Source organism: Chamaea fasciata, unplaced genomic scaffold, assembly GCF_029207755.1.
Source record: "Chamaea fasciata isolate MVZ Bird 193981 ecotype frontalis unplaced genomic scaffold, bChaFas1.0.hap1 SCAF_24, whole genome shotgun sequence".
NCBI classification, from domain to species: domain Eukaryota; kingdom Metazoa; phylum Chordata; class Aves; order Passeriformes; family Sylviidae; genus Chamaea; species Chamaea fasciata.
Genome location: NW_027094109.1, coordinates 6913370 through 6932493, shown reverse-complemented (window position 1 = coordinate 6932493; position 19124 = coordinate 6913370). Strand labels below are relative to the sequence as shown.

General features: G+C 62.0%; 1 protein-coding gene across 11 annotated transcripts; it reads right to left on the bottom strand.

Annotated features, from left to right (window-relative positions):
- Nucleotides 1-290: 290 nt before the first annotated feature.
- On the bottom strand, nucleotides 291-18527 carry PHLDB1 (pleckstrin homology like domain family B member 1). Of its 11 annotated transcripts, none has more exons than XM_066203589.1 (26): nucleotides 18097-18527; nucleotides 16778-16876; nucleotides 16246-16369; nucleotides 16007-16177; nucleotides 14063-14188; nucleotides 11618-12702; nucleotides 10658-10900; nucleotides 10447-10584; nucleotides 10195-10332; nucleotides 8250-8378; nucleotides 6880-7035; nucleotides 6650-6760; nucleotides 6401-6490; nucleotides 5779-5901; nucleotides 4890-5027; nucleotides 4261-4416; nucleotides 3722-3889; nucleotides 3301-3417; nucleotides 3103-3220; nucleotides 2856-2900; nucleotides 2162-2453; nucleotides 1966-2056; nucleotides 1738-1884; nucleotides 1384-1603; nucleotides 1221-1306; nucleotides 291-958 (listed from the first exon to the last, which is right to left on the bottom strand). In XM_066203589.1, exons 1-26 carry the CDS (start codon nucleotides 18181-18183, stop codon nucleotides 818-820), a joined length of 4539 nt encoding a protein of 1512 aa, XP_066059686.1. In that variant the 5' UTR covers nucleotides 18184-18527; the 3' UTR covers nucleotides 291-817. The 11 variants fall into 11 exon arrangements, with proteins under 11 accessions (XP_066059686.1, XP_066059687.1, XP_066059688.1 ...); XM_066203590.1 differs by having other exon boundaries at nucleotides 3103-3196; nucleotides 18097-18526; XM_066203591.1 differs by lacking the exon at nucleotides 2856-2900 and having other exon boundaries at nucleotides 18097-18526.
- Between the last annotated feature and the right edge of the window lie 597 nt (nucleotides 18528-19124).

Below are 19124 nucleotides of genomic sequence, written 5' to 3'. Positions count from 1 at the left end.
GAACGGCAAGCGGGGACTCGGGCGGGCCCGCCGCATCCCCGGACCCCTCCTTCTCTTGGGCTCCGCCTCTGCCATTGGTCTCTCGCCGTCCCCGCGTTCCGGTCGCTTCCAGCCGGTGCCTCCTGCACCTTCCTGCGGTCCCCACGAGCTCTTAGGCGCGATGCCGTGCCCTTCAGCCCACCCCCAGGGAGCTCCCAGGGGCCCCTGCCTAGTGCCCCCCGGCCGTCCCCCCAGCCCGGGGCAGACTCTGGTCTGCCTGTTACGTTCAGAGGCCACACAGCAGGGACAGCCTGGTTCACGAAATGCTTTATGACTGGGCAGTCTGTACCGCAATCCCCATCTGGCCCGGGCACGGGGTGGGGGGGACAACGGTCCGGAATTACAAAAGGTTTACAAAGAGGGGTCTGAGTCTACCACAGTGGGATGTCCTGGCCGCACAGGGCCAGGTGGTGGCACAGCATGGCCTCACCACCTCCTTCCCTGGGACACCATGGCAGCAACTATCGGCATCAGCCCCAAAACCAGCACCTCCCCAAGGCAGAGAGCTCGGGCCCCAGCAGGTCTTTGGCAGCTTTTTACATTTCAGCACTTTGACATTGTTTCAGTTAAGTTTGTTTTTAAAAAGTCAACATAAAAAAAACCCTATTCCCTTGCCTGAACAGGAATCGCTCAGTACCACCCAGCTGGGCCCAGTGCAGGTCCATGACCTTGGTGTGCACAGCCCTTGGCATGAGGCGTAGCAGGGACCTCAGGAGCTCCTCGCTGCTTGGGATGCTCAGAAGTCCAGCTGGTGGATCTGGGGTGCACAGCAGCCCCCTCAGTTCATGAACTGGGTATAGCCCTCTGCCCCAGTGACAATGACGTCCATCCAGATGCGCATGGCCTCAGCTGACGGTGCCACCATGTAGTAGAGTCGGTCGTGGGTCTTGACACAGAAAGTGAGCGCAGGGTTGGGGCTCTGGAGGGGAGGATGAAATCAGCACTCTGTTCCCCTCTGGGCAGCAGTAATCCCCTCCTTGTCCCCCCACAAAGCCCAGCACTGGGGTCCTGCCCTTGGTGCCCTGAAACTGGTACCACCGGGGGCCATGGACTATCCCAGGAGCATCCTTGGCACTGCCCTGCTACCTCCTACTAGTGTGACAGAGGATAATGCAGGAGGATGGGGATACCCACAGAGGTTCCCAGCAGACACCAGAGCAGTGGCAGTGCCCAGCTCTCACCTTTGCAGCGCTGCGGAGGTGGTCATAGTAAACCTCTTCAATGGCTTGGAAGTAGATAACACCCTTCAGCTTTGTCTCGTGTTTATCTGCCCAAGAGAGGGAACCGTTGGTGATCGTGGGTGATGGCACGGGGAGCAGACGTGAGGGCAGCATAGGGACTCACCCACGTAGTATGAGAGGGTGCGCTTCATGCGGTCAAAGACAAACCAGCGCTTCTTCCAAGATTTGATCTTCCCGCCCATCTTGACCAGGTAGCCCTTGCACATCTTCTCTGTCAGGATGATATGGTAGCAGGTGTCAACGTTGTGGCCTGAGGACTCGATGTGCAGCCGCAGGTTGAAATCCTCCTTGCGGATAGGGAGGTACCGTGTCAGCGGACGAGCCTGGAAAAGCAACACAGCCCTGCAAAGCCCACCACTGGTGACAAGGGCCACGTCCCCCTGCTGCAAGCTGGGACATCAGCTGGGCGTGCCTCACTGTCCAGGCTGGGAGAGAGGCATGGCAGCCCGCCTCACACCTGTGAGAAGTGCTTCTCCCGCAGTTTGACTTCCTTCTCCACCAGCTTCTGCCGCCGCACAGTCTCATCCTGCAGTCGGCGTTCCAGCTGCTCCCGGCGCAAGCGCTCATCCTCCAGTGCCTGTTGACGCAGCTCCATTTCCCGCTCCTGCCAGCATGCACAGGCACTCAGTGCCAAGGACTGGAGACCTGCTTGCCATCTAGCCCTGGTGCTGGTGCCCCCACTTACCCGGGACTCCATCAACCGTGACTTCTCCTCACGTGCCTCCTTCAGCATCTTCTCCATCTCCTCAATCTTCCCCGTCTCCATCCCGCTAGCACTGCAAAACAGCCACAGCTGCTGCCCCAGCAGGAAAGACCTTGAGCCGGCGGCATACCAGCAGAGCAGGCTGTCCCCTGGCCATATGAGCTGGCCCCAGGATTACCTGGAGATGTTGTCAGGTGAGCACGCAGAGTTGTTGCCAATGGAGATGCTGGTTTCCATGCTGTCTGAGCTCTCCAGGCTGAGCGTGTCATATGCATGGTCCAGCTCCTCAGCCCGGGGCCCGGCACCATGGGGACGGTGGTGGTGGAGGATGGAGTGGTGCACAAGCCGGGGGAAGGCAGTGGGGAAAGGGGGCTGTCCGTGCAGGGCTTCCCACTGGGACTGCGCCTCAGCAGCTGCTTTCTGCTTAAGCTCTGCGAGCCGCCGTTTCTGCTCCTCAATTACCTGCCGACCTGTGCCACAGAAGGATAACAACGTCAAGTTAAATGTGCCATGTTCAGAGCTGCAATCATGGTGGGTGAGGGGGCGGCGCAGGCGGAAGACACTGCAGGCACTGCTGCAGCCATGAAGGCATGGCAGGGGCCAAGGTGGGAGCTGCTGTCACAACTCTCTGGCAAGCACCGCAATCTCTCTGGGCAGGAGCAGGGGGGCACGTGCGCCAGGCCAGTGGGAACAAGCTGAGCAAAGCATTAGCGGGTTAGGGATGTGCAGGGTTGTCTCTAAGCAGATGTTGAGATGCGCCTGGGGTCCCGGACTGGTCACGCCCCTCTAATGTATGGCAGAAAGTGCCAGCAAACAGCCATGCTGCTGCCTCTGGGCTGCTCTAGGCAGTCCAAGTCACCCCACATCTCTACCTGGTAGATTGCCTGGCTGCAAGGGCTCTGCTGGGAGCAGCTTGGCTGGAGATGGGCCACCAGGCGGAGGGGTCAGAAGGAAAGAGGGGGGAAAAGCAAGAGACCGTGAGGGAGGCATCCTGCCGGAGCACTGCTGCTGTTGCCACCCTTGGCCGGGCTCCCTTCTCCATGGCCCAAGTGGCAGCAGGGATAGCAGCTCCCCAAGTCCCACCACCCCACAGAGGCAGGACACAGAGCCAAAGCTCACCCTTCTGCTGCAGGGCCAGCTGGCGCTTGGTCTCGATGTCCTGCAGCGTGGCCACCAGGTTGCGGGAAAGGCTGCCCGCTGGGCTTGGGGGGCCCTGGGCAGGACAGCAGGTGGTCAGCTGCAAGGATGGGGACGGGGGCTGGCACCAGGCATGTGTGAGCCACGGCCAGGGCGCCTGGGTCCCTCTGGCAGCCATACCTTGGGTGAGGGGCTGCGCTCCAGCATGGAGAGGTTGAGCTGCGAGGACGAAGGGGTCCCACTCTTCATCCGAGGGGTGAGGACACCAGCACCACCCTCTGTTTTTGCACGATAGACCTGAGCACATAGACACGGATGTGAGAGAGACGGGGGGAACTGCAAAAGTCCCCCAGGACAGATGGTTCCCCAGATCCTGCTCTGTGTCAGAGCCATCCTGGCAGGGATGCAGGCCAAGAGAAGGCAGAGATTGTCTACCCCAGGTCACAGATCTGCTCTGCCTTTGCTCGCTGTGGCAGCCAGGCCCCCAGCAGCACCAGTCCCTCAGGGTACAGGGTCCACAGGAACGTCCCCACATTGCCCCACTTTTGCCACAATCAGCAGCCCCAAAGCCTGGGCCTCAGCAGCAGGGAGCCAGGATTACCTGGAGAGCCTTGTGAGAAGAGTGAGCTTTAGCTGGAAGTGGAGGAGGGGAAGAAGGAGGAGAGACAGAGGAAGAGGAGGTCTCAAAGCCAGCCATAACCTCCTGGTACCACTTCTCTAAATCAAGAGCCGGGAGACACACAGGGCCTCCCAACAGCTGCTGCTCCATCTGGAGAGAGAGGCTGTGTGAGAAAGGATGAACTACAAATGCAGCAAGAGGGACAGATGCACAGAGAAGTTGAAGCATTCCTGCCTGTGCCTGCACCATTCCCCTAGAACTTAAAATGCACACCCCTGGGGCTCTTGTGCACTCCCTGGCTAAGTCTCAGCAGCTGTAAGAGCCATTTGCTGTTCAAGAGAATGTGAGAACTGATCAAGCACAAAGACCCCCTGCCCTGGGGGCAGTGGAGCAGCAGACAGGACAGCCAAGGGTTGTCCTGAGCTGAGCTGCTGCTCAGCTCCATCTGCAGCTCACTCCTTCCCATGCATCTCCATCACCTCCCAGGGAGAGTGCAAGGGGCCAATGGGAGGGAAACAAACCTCTGCAGAGATGAAGGGAGAAGGGAGAGATGGAAGAGGAGGAAGAGGAGCAGCACAGCCTGAGGATGAAGGAGCCGGAGGGGTACAGCCCAGCAGGGACGCAGCAGGGGTGTGGAGGCTGCCCAGGATACTCGAGAGTTGCTCAACGGTCACATACTGGGCAGAGAGAAGCAGATTAAACCAGGATAAGAGCTGGGGCAAGCAGGCAGGGAGGAACCAGCAGGCAGCCCCTACCCCCACAGGAAGGTTCATTGTCCTGCGAGGAAAAGCAGTTGGTGCTGCAGCCACCCTGGTGCTGGGCACTGGGTCAGGCCTGCTCTGCATCCTCCTCGCTTGAGACGAGCAGCGAGGACTTCATCCAACAGACAAAGGGCCACCCCTCCCACTGCTGGGCACCCACTCTGCTCCCAAACCCTGCCATCTCATCCAGAGCACCCCAGCAAGGAGACTGGGCAGCTTGAGCCTCTGCTCCCCACTCAGCTGCAGCCAGACAAGTGTCCTGACCCCAGAGGGATGTGGGCTCCAAGCACCAGGGCACACAGGGAGCTGCCTATCTGCAGCTTCCTCACCGTCTGGGATGCAGCGGGCAACCCGAGGGAGCAAACCCGAGCATGCTCTGGGGCAGGTACCTCGTCGGCTGTGGGAGTTACAGCAAGCAAGAAAGAGCGCTGAGCAGCAGCAGGGGCAGCAGCAGAAGCTTTAGTGTCCAGGCTGGGGCCATGTGCATTACTGCAGAACCTGAAAACGTCAGACAGCCTCATGTACTCCTAGAAATCCACGGCAAGGGAGAAGGAGAAGAGTTAGACCCGTGTGCTGGCATCATGGCACTGACTGCACAGTGGGAACAAACCTCCCTGCGCATTCATGCCCCAGCACTGCCTCCCCAGCCCTGCCCTGCTGTCCACGGAGTCCCTGGTGTGCTGCACCATGCACCTTGGGATGCTCAAGCTGGGCGGGGTGTGCTGACACCCATCCTGCTCCAGCCTTCAGCACAGCTTTGCTGAGTGCCTACAAGGGGCAGGGATGCCTCAGGGTCTTCCATGGTCACTGGTCACAAGTCTTCCCTAGTGCAGCAGGACTGGATGAGGCACCTCAAGCTGTGCTGAGCCAGCTTAAAATCCAGTTCCTCACCCTTTCTAAACCAAACATCCTAAAGCTGGGGACTTGCTCTTATTTTGGGAAAGCAAAGCTAGCAGGACCCTACAGGATGCTGTCAGGAGGTGCCCAGCCAGATGGCAAGCAGTGAGCAAGGGGGAAGCCTGTGCCCCACACCACTGCACCAGGATTAAAACAGAGGGCAGCAGCAGCAGGAATTGGGATGCCTGGTGGGCTCAGGAGAGCACCTGGAATCAGGGACTGCATGTTAATGAGCACAGCTCTCAGAGAGCTGTATGATAAACGCTCCAGCCATGCTGCTGTGGGGCTGCCCTGCTGCCTGGGGGTGACATCAGCCCACAAAAAGGGTCTCAGCCAAGGAGGGGTAAGTGAGCAAGCACATGCAGCCCTCTAGTTAGTTACCTCTTGTGCCTTGGGGTAGGAGTAGGTGGCAGGAGAAGCTAAGGAGGCAGCTGCTGCTGGCAGGGGGCTCAGGGGCTTAGTTCCCTCCAACAGCTCATAAGGTTCTGAGATGTGGAGGGTCTCCTGTTGAAGGGTAAAGATCACGTAGGCAAGGTGGGCATGGGTAGCAAGGTGGCAGCAGCAGGAGTCCCACTGCAGGCAGGCACGAGGGGACTCTGCCATCTTGTGCCTCTTACCAGCAGCACATCAGGCAGCACCACAGCCCCTGAGGGCATCATGGTTCTGGCTCCCTATTCAGGGAACCACCAGCAGGGTAATGGAGCAACTAACTTCCACCTAAAAGTCCCCTGGACCAGCACCAAGACATCCCCACACTTGCTCTCCAGCAAGGATGGGACCCTAGGCAGTCCTGTCCCATGTGCTGCTCTGTTGCATTTTTCTCCTCCCTCCCAATCTCTGCAGCCCATGACTGAGGAGCTGGAAGCACCGGGCTCTGGTCAGAATGTACTTTGCAACACAGGAACTGCTGCAGAGCAAAGCTGGTGGTACTCAAGGCTCATCCTCACCGATGACAGCAGCCTAGGAGAGCTGCTCTAAGCACCAGTCTCCTCTACGCACTCACCTCTCGGAGAGCCGACGACACTTTTGGGAAGCTCCTGCCACCTGTGACGAGCTGGTATCGCCTCTCCAGAGACACAAGCTTCTCCTTCTCCTGCACAGGGGATGACAGGTCAGAGGCAGCTGACGGTTACTGGCACCCCATGGCCAGTCCCCCCCCAAGCTCACCCTGCCTGCCAGCAACCTGTCAGGAGCTGGCACCATCTTGTCCCCTGCTTCAAGTACCCTCAGGAGCGCACAATCATGGCATTACCTTCTGCAGGAGCTGCAGGATGCTGCTCCGCTCCCTGGCCAGGCGCTCGGTCTCCTGGGCACTCTGGAGCTGAATCTGGGCAGCCTGGGCATCCAGGGCAGCCACCCGCTCCTGGGGAGCAGGCAGCAGAGATGAGCTGGCTGCTGGTGAGCCATGGGATGCAGCCTGGCCATGCCAGACCCATGAGGCACAGCCCGGCCACGCTGGAGCTACTGCTCCTCCATCCCTACCTTCCTGCGGGCAATGCTACGATGGCACTCAGCCCGGCTCTGCAGGAGCTGCTGGCCTCGTGCCTCATGCTCCTCTTCAAGGTGGCTCTCTCGCTCCAGCTGCTGGAACTCCAGGTCCTCAAACAGCTTGGCCTCCGTTTCCAGTGCCTCTGCCTCCTTTGAACACACAAAGAGCACTGTGAGTGGATCAATCCCACCAGATGGGCACCTCCGCATCCTGCAGACCTGCCTGCATGCCTCCTGCCATACCTCCTGCCATGCCTCCACATCCTGGTGCTGGCCAGGAACAAGAGCTAGTGGCCAAGCCTGTCCCCTGTGCCCGGTGTGGGCAGGCAGGCAGTTTTGCCTTCTGCTGGGCACCAGAAACATGAGAGATACTGACAGGCGTGTCTGCCATCAGAAGGCAATGGAGGCACCCAGAACTGGTCAGGACAGAAGAGTCACCGCCATGAGATGGGCTTGCCACAGCCAGGGGCTTCACCAGCCCCTGGAGACCAGCTGCCCCTGCCGAACCACATACGGGCTAAGGCCATGCCCTGACAGGCAGCAAAACACCACTTGCTGGGGTAACCACCAACACGCAACACTGTGTCACCAAGCCTACAGGTGGCAAAGCCCCGCCAGACAAGCACCATGCTGGACAAAGTCCTGCGTGTCCTTCCAGCCCTCATGCACCAACAGCACACGGCAGCACTCAGCTGCCAGTGCCGCCCTGGCAGCCACTGTGCCATGCACCCCGCAGGGACGTGTTTCACCCTGCTCCGTGAGACAAGCAGTCAGCGACACAGCACTGATGTGGTGGCTCCTGAGTGCTCCCACACACTGAGACTGCTCCATCACCCCCCCGCCGACTGTACAGCAGACCCTCATCCAGAATGTGTGTGCCTGGCCAGAGCAGGCTGTGGCAATGCGGGTTTATCTGGGCAGGCACTAGCCATAGGCTGGGGAAAGTCAACCACTTCCAGAAAATACCAGATAACAGGAAAAAATGCTGAGGACTAGCAGTAACATAGATTAACATCACTATGTAAACAAATGTTCTCAGGAAATAGCTGGAGGCAGCCAGATGAGGATGCAGCAGCCCCCAGGACTCCCCAGCCTGCCCTCCTTTGCAGGCAGGGTCCACGCTCGTGCCCTGCCCGGTCCCGAGGAGCTCTGCCGAGCCGGTCCCGAGGAGCTCTGCCGAGCCGGTCCCACGCCCCGGGCCTGGGCGAGCGGCAAGCTTACCAGGACGATGGTGCCCGGTGCCAGCCGCCTCCAGCCCGGGTGCGACGCTCCCAGTGCAGCCCCGGCTGGCAGGGAAGAGCTGGCCTAAGCTGGAGCGGAGGGAGGTGGGCCATGGTCCGGGAGGGGTGGGGGGAGACACTGACCCTTCGCATCTGCTCCTGCAATTGCTCCCGCATTGATTCAGGGCACTTATCAAGGTGGCTCTTCGACTCATGGTAGAGCACCCGGAGTTGCTCTAGCTCCTTCCTTTCAGCATCAACCTTTGCCCTTTCCTGAATCAGGGGAGAACAAGACAAAACCAAAAAAAAAAAAGGAAAAGGAAAAAAAAAAGAAAGAAGAGAGAAAACACACTTCTCAAACGGGTGCCATGCAGAAGCTGCAAGTTAGAGGGGGGCTCAGGAGAAGGAGCATCATGGCAGCTACAGGGGGACCGAGAGATCAAGAGACACAGGAGCCAGGGCTGGGCAGTGTTAGAAGGGTTACAGCCTACCCTTGACCTCACCTTTGTGTTTCCAAAACCAAACATGCAGGCAGCACGGTTCAAGTCGTCCCAATCCTACACACAGCTGCCTCACAAGAACCACTAACTTGCTTTGTTAACTGCTGCCAGTTAGGAACTGCAGGTCCCAAATGCAGCCTGAGGGCATGGACCACCCTCATCCATCAGAAGGAGAGGGTTGCCCACAGGGCAGCAGTGGAAACAGAAGGCCACGGTCCAGCGAGAAATGCTCAGGCTATGCTGGGTCAGCAGCAGAGCAGACATTTACCGCTGGGCCTGGGATGAGGGGCCTGGCCACAAGAGCAGTAAAATGGGGCCAGCAATATGGGACGGGCACGGGGGAACAACCTCCCACAGGTCTGACGCTACCATATGGGGGCTTGGCATTGAGAAATGCTTGCTGCAAGGAACCCTGTGCTGCACACAGGGATGGGATGTCATGAAAAGGTCTATGAGGGGACATGCTGGCAGGGAGGCAAGGCTAGTACAGGCAGGTGGATTGCCTGGGGGCTCCTGGACATGCAGAGATGTCGGAGGTGATGGCAGAGTTCAGAGCAGGCACTGTTAGTAGGAGTAGTGCAGATGGGTTAGGAAAGTGGGCGGTTAGGTCAGCAGAGAAGCTGAGAGAGGGCTTTCCCTGCACTCCTCTCCTGGCTCTGCATGAGGCTGTCCCTGACTACAAGAAAATGCCTACAAAGGGCTGGAAGACCAAAGCCAGAACAAAACCCCCAAATGCTATAGGAGCACCGCTGGCAGGCACAAACGGCCACTCTGCCAGGCCACCGGCACCCCAACAACCCTGGCACCCACGGCTACGGGGCTGGCCAGACACTGAGGGATGCCGATGCCACGTCATGGTGGCACAGAGCTGCTGGTGGGACCTTGGCACAGGCTGCACAGGGACAATGGCCTCAGGCAGCAGGAAACTCTCCAAGGCCATGCCACACCGCCTGCAAGGCTGTGTGACAGCCAGCAACCAGCAGCTGGGACGAATGTGCCACACGCAGCATCACGGGTGCCTTCAGGCAGTGACCGCACCACGGGCAACATCAGGGGCAAGGGGGCTGGGACCGCCTCCTAGAGCCACCAAGTCAAACACCTGCAGTGGTTTCCCAGCCGCCTCCGGCAAGCTGAACGCTACAGCAACAGCTGCCGTCACACAGGAAGGAACAGCAGAGTGAGGTGACTTGCTGCAAGATGCAGTTCCCCTGCACGGGCAGGTAGTGGGGAGGGCCAAGGCCCCTACTTCAGCACTGCCCACCACAGGCAGCAGCCATCCAGAAAGCCTCACTCCACAGTCTCCCTGCCAGAGCAACAGGCAGCAGCCAAAATGCTTCCTGAGCATTGGCTGTGCTCTCCTCCAGCAGGGCTGTTTGACCAACCCCAGGCAGGCAGGCAGGCAGGCAGGCAGACAGATCCCCCCACAACGCAGACCACTGGGGCTGCCCCCCAAAGCCTCTGCGGAGCCCAGGGCCTGGAGAACATGTCCGCAGGGGAATGCTGCAACATGAGGCACTGCAGCACTGGCTATGAGTGCCAGGGAGGGTACGGCACAGCTGGTGACAATGGGAGCCTGTGACCGGGCTCACCTTGTCCCGCTCCTTGCGTATGCTGGCGTCCAGGCTGGAGAGCTTCTCCTGCAGCTGCTGCACTGCTTCCTGCTCCTGCCGCAGCCGCACCACCTCTGATTCCCGCTCACCCTGCAGCAGCGCCCGCTCCATCTCTGCCTGGACAAGCAAAGCAATGTCAGGATTGCTGCTCCAGCTGGATCCAGCTCATACCCTTAGGATTCAGTGCTGACTGGTGAGGGCAGCAAGCAGCAGCACCCCCTGACCCCTCACCTCTCGTGATGTCTCCTGCAGCTGCTGCTCCAGCTCCTTGACACGGCCCTTCAGCTGGTCCAGGCGTCCGAGGACACTGGCACGCTCCTCCTCCAGCCGCTGCGCCTCCTTGGCTCGGGGTCCTGTCAGCTTCTCGTGCTGTGGAGCGGGCCGATTGGCATGGCACAGGGCAGCATGGCATGGTAACAACACAGCACAGCTGTCCCCTTACCTCGTGGTGGGTACTCTCCGTGCTGCTGCACTCCTCCTTCAGGTTTTCCTCATCCGACCTCTCCAGGCTCTCCCCCTGCTGCAGCTCTTCAACAGCACGGCCCAGAGCCATGGCACCCCTGGGCACCCACTGGCCAGCATCCGTGTCACCAGCCAGGAGCCTGTGCACGTCACCTGGCTCAGTGCCATCTGTCTTGGTGTACTCAGCACAGAGGTTCAGGATGGTCTCCAGGCGCTGCCGCTCCTGCGAGCAAGAACAGTTCCCATCCAGCACGTGCTGCGGCAGGAGCAGACAGAACCCTCTGCCAATGGTGGCCACCAGGATACGAGCCCACGCGCTGGGATGCAACGTTACCAAGTGCAATTCAGCCAGCTCGACCCCACAGCAGAGCCAGGCACACGATGTGCTGGGAGCTTGAGACAGACTAATTACAGGCAGCAGTGGCGGCTGCCGAGCGCCTCCGCTATTTCCAGGCGGTGACTCAGCCTGCCTGCGCCAGGCGTGAGTCAGGGCTGAGCAAACACAGCCCTGGCAGCTTGGCCGAAGGGACTGGCAGACACATGGCAAACCTCATCCAGGCAGATACCAATTCCATAAAAACTCCATCAGCCCTAAATATAGATGCAATGTCCACAAAGCCATGGCACCACCACCGGCAGACGCGCCCTGGCAAGGATGGGCAAGATGTGGAGGAGGCAGCAGCACCACTATGTGGCCGGTAGCCCTGGGGCCATGCCAGCCCCAACCAGCTTCCACAGGCTGCTGTAACCTGGGGGCTTTGTAGTCCTGGAGAGCTGCTGAGCATTGATAGCTTCTCCTGGCCATGATCCCCCTGGATAGGCCAGCAGCCTGGCAAATCCCCAAGAGGCACAGGCCAGGTTTCAAAGCAGCAAACGACAACAGGTATTTGCAGAGAGGGTCCCACCCTCAAATGTGTCCCTTCCCAGCCCCAAGGCTCACCAGGCGCTCCATCTCCTGCTCCCGAACCCGCTCCTGCCGCTGCCGCCGATGGTACTCCAGCAATTCGTCCTCGTTGTCACTGATCGCAGTGATGCTGTTCTTGCGCTCTCGCGACCCCACAGGCAGCCGTGGGTCCCCCAAAGGCTTCCTGAGAGTGCGGGGGCTCTGCTGGGGCGAGGGCACGGCTGGGGAGCCCAACCCGTACGCTGGGCCCAGGCAACTACTGAAACTGGGACGGCGCGTGGGGTTCTCTGCCAGCTGTGGGGGTGAGGGACCCCCAGCACCTTTCGACTCCTCTGGGCCCTTGCGCCTGGCACGGGGACTGCCGGGCACTTCCCTGCCCAGCCGGGGCTGTGGGGAGGGGGTGTCAGGGGCCACCCGGGGGCTGGCAGCACGGCGTGACAAAGAGGGACTCAGGGGAGGCAGCTCCCGCATGCTCTCAATGTTCCTGCGGGCCGCCCGTGGGCTCTCGGGGGGCTGCAGCCGGGCCTCTGGGACCGCCCTGCTGGTGGGCTGCCGGCTGGGGGCCAGAGAGTCCCGTGGCTCCCGGAAGGGACTGGGGGGCCGCTCCTGCAGGGCCACCCGTGGCCGCGGCGCCACCCTGGGCGTCAGCCGGGGGCTGCCCACCTGGTGGTCCCCAAGCCTCTCAGCTGGCCAAGGCTCACTAGAACCCCCGCCAGGCAGAGCGGGTGGCTGGACAGTGTGGTTGTAGCTGGAGGAGCGAAGCGGGAGGGGGGGTGGCACGGCTGGGCCCTGCTCTTGGCTGCTGAGTGAGGGGCTGGTGTAGCTACTGCTGCTGGCTGGCGAGGAGAGGGGAGAGAAGTTCTCATAGCTGGAGCCTCCCGAGGCGGCCCCAGGGCTGGGTGGAGGGGACAGGAGGCAGCGCCCACCCCCATTCACCACAGGGGAGAGGGGGGATCGGCTGTAGGCAGGTGGCTTCTGGATGCCGGGGGATGCCGACTCCTCCAGCACCAGCGAGTCCATGATGTCCTGCAGGTCCTTCTCAATGGAGCTGACAAGGGAGCTGTGGCTGTGACACCCATGCTCTGACAGCTGGTGGCCACCATTCACCAGGGCCTCAGATTCTGCAGGGAAACAAAGGAGCAGGCATCAGTGTGCTGTGACTCTGTCGCAGCCCCTGCCTGGGCTGGGTCCTACAGAGCAGCCTGGCATCATTCTTCCACGCAGCCTTGCAGAGTCAGAGCTGGGCTGCAGCCCCTCTTTGCTGCACCCTGCTGCCACCCTTTCCCACTCCACTGGGGGGCCGGGACAGGGAGGAGGCTGGAATCCCGCTAGCCCCATCACCCAGGAGACAGAAACCTGAGAGGACAGCCCGGCCACCCTCCCCGTGTCGCAGCTCCCTGCTCCACTCCCTGGAGAGCAGCCACCCGCACCACCCACTGGCACCCACCACTTGCCCCCTGTCCCCTCTGGCTTCCCAGCGGGGGTGAGAGATGCAATAGCCAAAAGCTGCCCACCTGCAGCGCCTCCAGACCCACCACCACCCTGCCACAGCCTCCCCACACTCCAGCCAGGGTGCCCCTGCCTGGGCTGCCCTGTCCTCCCTGCGCAGCACCGATGTGCCTGTCACTCAGGGGACTAGCGAATCGCAGCAGGCACGGAGCCCAGCCAGGACAGCGTGCCACCCAGGCTGCGTCACCCCCTAGCAGCTCCCCCACTGCAGCTGGCACTGCCTTCGTGCCTGGAAAGGTGTGCTGCAGCCCTCTCAGTGTGATCCTACCCAGTCCCGTGTGGTGGAGAGTCAGCATGCGGAGCCCACATGGGATGCTGCATGGTTGCATGATGCTCCTTGGCCACAGCACCTCCCATGTCCCTCCTCCCGTCCCCCAGCTGCAGGCATGCTGCCTTCCCAACACACACGTGGCACGGGAAGGCAGCCAAGCTCCTCTCCCCGTGCCAGGGTGTGCTGGTTGGGACAGGGATAAGGGCTACCAGCCCCGGGATCAGTGCTGGAGATTTGGACATCGCCAGGAACTGGGCATGGTGCTGGCACCTGGCCCACTGCCCCACGTACAGGCAGACACAGCAAGATAAGCTCATGAGATGAAGGACAGCAGCCAGAAGAATGGCCTTCACAGTCCCAGCACAGCCACCCCGGCACATAAACACTCGCTTTCAGGCAGCTGGAGGGGCTCTGACGGGCGATGCCTCTGCCATGGCCAGGCTGGGCAGAAGCGAAAGCCGTGCCTCAGTGCCCTGGCAGTCAACCTCTTTGAGGTGATATTAATCATTAACAAATACCGGTGCAGCTGCCATACCACGCTGAGCTGATGGATGGCACACCACAGCCAGATGTGAGCCCCACTCCTGAGCGCAATAGGACAGGGCTGGGAGAGCATTGGGCACTGGTAAGGCTGATGGCATGGGTCAGGGAGCACCTCAGCATCTGCCCTGCCCCACCTGGGACAAGGGGGCGTCACCTACTTGCTGGTAGCCCATAGAGAGCCGATGGGCTTCTGCCCCCTGCCGGGATCATGCTCTTAATCCACTTGGCCTCAGCAGGGTGGTTGAAGTGAAGGAAGGTGGCCTGGCCCAGGCAGATGGTGCACCCTTGGGAGAAAAAAAAGAGGGTTCAGTTGCTAGCCGGCAATATCAGAGCGGCGCCAGAGCGTGCAGGGAGGCAGCTGGGCATTGCTGGCCCTAAGATGCGCCCTCGGGAAGGGAGCGGGCTCCTGCTGTCAGCAGAGGCTTAGGGGGAGGCTGAAATCCAGGTCACTCTCTGGCAGCTGCCGGCAGCGCATCTCAGGCACAGCTGGGGTCCCCGCCGGGGGCCGCGGGGGAGCTGGCAGCACTCCAGGGCTTGCGTGGCTGCCAGCTGCAGACAAGACAGCTCCTGTCCCTGCCTGCAAAGCGCCTCTTCTTGGCCCAAAGCAGCAGCCCTCTTGGGGCAAGGAAGGCACCTCAGGAAGGGGAGCAGAGCCGTGGGCACTCGCAGTCCGTTCACCTGCTGCCCGTGGTGTTGGGGAGGCATGCGCTGGCAGCAGGGAGCATCAGGCGGCTAGAAGGCGGGTTGCTGCTGACACACCCCACTTTGAAGCGCCTGCCAGGGCTCTGGGGAAAGGCTCACTCTGTACCAACAGCCGCTGCTGAAAATCCCTCGCCGGAGGGGACATGTTTTTTGGAGCAGCCGTCAGCCCAGTTCGCAGCAAAGTGAGCGAGAGGCAGTACGGACTAACTGCCCTCGCCGTCGCGGGGGCCTGGTTCCCCTGTCTGAGCACCAGGGCGGGACGGCGTCCTGCTCACCCCGGCTCAGCGAGGGCATCCTGCCTGCCCGGTGGCAGTGCCGACGCCCAGCCCGGCAACGGCTGTCCCGGAGAGATGCTTCACCGCCCCGAGCCCTCCCGGTGCCGGCACCAGCGGAGCCACAGGTCTCCCCGGCAAAGCGAGTAGTCACCAAACCGCACCACGAGCGTCGGCCTGACAGCCACGCAGGTCATCCCGCTGCGGCCTCGCACAGATGCTGTCCTTGCTCCGTCGCGTCCCTGCCCGCCCCCGGAGACAGGAGGACGGGCGGCTCGGCTGACCCCGGCCCGCACCCCGCAGCCTCCCACGGCCCTCGTTGCCTCCTCCGGCACCTGCGGGACCCGGCGGGCTCCGCGGGCCGTCGCGCCCGAGCCTCCTCCCGCGGCCACGTGGCTCCCATTGTCCCCCGCGGGGACGCCCGCGGCAGCGCCCACGCGGGTGGGTCCCCCGTTCCCGGGAGGGACGGCGGCAGGCGGGGGCCCGCAGCGCCAGCGCCTGCGGGGAGCATCGGGGCTCTGTGAGGAACGGGAGCGAGCCCCCCGCCCCGTGCGGACACGCGCGGTCCGCGGCACCGCACTCACCTCGCCGCCGCCGCCGCCGCCGCCGCCCGGGCAGCGCCGCGCCGCCCCCGGGGAGTGGCGGGGGGCCGGGCCTCCCCCGCCCCGCCCGAGGGTCCTCCCCGGGAAGCGCGACACGGGCTCCGGCGGGGCGGGCGTGGCGTGGGAAGGGCCTGAGGCTTTGTCCGCGCTCCCTGGGAGCCGCCGTGAGGGGCCGGGCAGGTCCGAGCCCTGCAGCCACGCAGGCAGACTAGCAGTGTCCCGGCACCCATCCGTCGGGAGGACACCCGAGGTGTTTTCTTCTGTCATCTCCCTTCCCAGAGTCGGCTCGGCATCTCCGTTACTCTTCAAAGCCTGCCCAGGTCTCTCCCTTCCCACCTCACTTGATACAGGCAGCAAAGCCAGCTCTCAAACTGTGCCAGGATCTGGCAGGTTCCCACCGCAGAGCACAGAGGCCAGGAGTATGCCAGCTGGGATATGCCGTGGCTGGATGGCTCCTCAAACACCCCAATACTCAACGGCACATCTCCACGGGCAAAGGCTCCGGTGAACCACAGGCAGTTCCTACCTTGGGTGAGGTGCGTGGGCCGCTGGAGTGGCACGCCGTCGATGGCGCAGGCGTTGCCACAGGGGTGCAGGGTGAGTGTGCCTCGCACATTCTCGATGTAACAGTGCTGGGGCGCCAGCCCGGGGCCCTGCAGGACGATGTCTGTCGCAGCCGTGCCAATTGTGGTCCTTCCTGCCAGCAGAGAGGGAGTCTCAGTGTCTCTGTCACCAGCGTGCCCGTGGAGACCCCCTGGCACTCACCTTCTTCCAGGGGCAGAAGAGTGATGGCAGTGCTGAGCCGACCGCTGCCCAGGCTCACCAAATGGGGCTTCTCTGTCTGCACTTTAAGCCCCTTGCCCGTGTCAATCAGGTCCAGGGGGCCGTTCTGTAGGAGAGGGAGGGATGCTCACAGCTCCTGCAACTGCAGCCCACTCCCCTGCACTGCCCACCTGGCTGAGCTGCTCCAAAACAGCCAGGCTCAATGCCCAGGCACAGCCACATGGCGGTAGGACTGTCCAGCAGCAAGATGCAGGAGAGGAGGGCTTTCCTGCCTGTGCTACCCATCCCGGGAAACAGAGGCAAGCTGCCGCGGGAGCTGGAGATCCGTGGGGCTTGGGCTGTATCTAAGAGGATCCGAGCCGGCAGCCGCTTAGCTCAATGGGCTTTGCTGAGGATCCCGTAATAGGATTGGCTGGAGGGCAGCACCAGTGCTGGTGGTAGGGCTGGCTGCAGAGGAGCCAGCCAGATTCCCCTGTTCCCACCGAGCAGAGGTCCTGTGATCCTGTGTGCTCACCTGGATGACAGTCTGGATTCTATGGGTTGGGCTGTGGGGGGTCCTCCCAGATGCCTCCATGGTGCCTTCTTGGAGACGTCGGATGGTATTGGACATGGGCTGCCAGAAGAAACAGGATGGCAGTACGAGTGACCACACTAGGCATTAGCCTTTATACATTTTTCCTGCATGTCCCAGACAGCGGCCTGAGCGCAACCCCTACCCATTCCAAACTAGCATTTGCCACCAAGAGGATTAGCGTCCTGAGCTCCTGTCTTCATCACGACAGCAGCTGTCTGAAGCCAGTGAGCATCCCTGCCTGCCAAGGCACGCATCCTACCTAGGCACACATCCCCATCCACCCAGGGAGATCCAGGCATGTGCCAGGCATCAGGACAAGACACAGCCCCGGAAGGAAAACTACACATTGGCTCAGTTTTGGGGGCAGTGGTGTTGGAAACGCATGCTTTACATGCCAAGAGCTGAGGGCAGCCAGGCCCCAATGGCTGTCAGTGGAAAAGCACACACAAGCACAGGTTCTGGCTGTCCCCGGCAGCAATGGCCTGCCATGCATGGGACACCTGGGCACCCCTGTGCACGCCACCAGTGCCCAGCTCCGGCACCCAGGCACACGCCTCTGCTCCCACACAGTCCAGCAGCAGCTCATAGTGCACAAGCCCAGCTGAGTGTTTCGTATCTCTGCCCATGTGGCCTGCAGGCCTGCAGCTGGCAGGCAGGGCCACCACCCATGGAGCAGCCGTGCTGCCACATTCTCTGTGTGAGTGGGAGGCAACTCGAGGAGGAACAATTTCCGTCACCCGGCACTTAAGCCATGTCGGGACGCTCCGGGGATCTAAATTTACCGTCTGCTACTCCCCACGTCCCTCCCTTCCGCCCTGGACTAGCTGACTTGGGCTTAACCCTTCCCCGGGCAGCGTAGATAGGAAGCGTTCCCTCCCCGTTACGGGCTGCCGGGAGGAGCCCCGGGCTCAGCTCTTGCCAGCATCGCCCACTGTCCCCACCAGCCCCCGGGGGGACCCCCCCGCTCGGCTAGCACTGGGCTCAGCTGCGGGGGCGAGTGAACGGCTATTACACACTGTGGAAAAAATGAAACGCTGGAAAACACCAGGCATGGGATCCAACCCTGGGATGAAGCCCGGGCGTCTCCTGCAACACCAGGACTGGCCACCCCACAGCAAGGGCTCCGTGGGGACCACAGCCACACCGCGTGGGATGGGGACGCCTCAGATGGAGCAAGGGGGGGCCGTAGAGATAAGGTACCCCAAGAGCAGTTCATGAGTCTCACCGACTGCCGAGGTAGGACCCCCGCTCTCCCTTACCTGCCACCTGGTCCTGGTGCCGAGTGGGGCCCTCCGTGGCCGGGTGCCCATGTTCCCCAGGCACTGGGGTGCTGCAGTTCCCAGCATCTGGAGACCCCGCAGCCCAGCTGAGCCCCTGCCCCTCACTCACACCTACGTCCCCGTCACAATGTTCAGGAAGGAGGAAAAGCCAGGAGGGGCCAGGCTGCTGCATAGGAAGGGAGCGGGGCCAGAGTGGGATCTTGTGCCGGTGTTAACTCCTTCCCAGCACAGCTGAACTGGTGAGACCTGGTGAGAACCATGGAGGACCCCCGTCCCGGCCACCTGGGGGATTGTCTCCCGTTCTGCCCACCTCCTGCTGCCCAAATTCTCCACCCAACACCCCCCACTCCACAAGCAGCCCTGCCTGCCCATGAGATGGTGACCGTGGCATCCCACCACTTCTCGATGCCCCCAGTCCCACAACATTGCCCTCCAAGAGAGCCCCTCACCTGTCTCATCAACACACAGGGAACGCCTGCCGTCACCCCAGCCCGTCCTGCCAGGGATGCAGCCCCTCTCCAGCCGGCTCTGCTGTAGGAATGCGGGGCGGGAGCGCGGCCGCCCCAGCCGGCGCCCCACTGCTCGGACGGACAAGGCGGCCTTTCTTCTCCCGCCGCCGCCTGCAGAACGCGCCGCTTGTTCCCGCCGTGGGAAGCGGTGAAGGCAGCAAATGCCAAGGGGTCGGGCTCGGTTACCACCAAACAGCCCACGGTCCTCGTGCCCCCCGCGCAGGGCTACCTACTCAGCCCCAGCCTCTTGGAGGACAAAAGTCCCTTTCTTCACCTGTCACGGCCAAAAGCCTCACCTGGGAGGATGCCCAGCCCCACCGATGCAGGGGCCCTACTAATGCAGTGCAGGCTGCACGCAGACATGCTGCCCCACCGTGCTCCCAGGGAGCCTCTGCCTCCCACTGCCCACAGGCTGCAATCTGCCTGCCAGCCCCAAGCCCACGTGGGCAGGGGTGCTCTGGGGGTTCATTCCTGCCTGAGCTGCTGTTGCCCACCCAG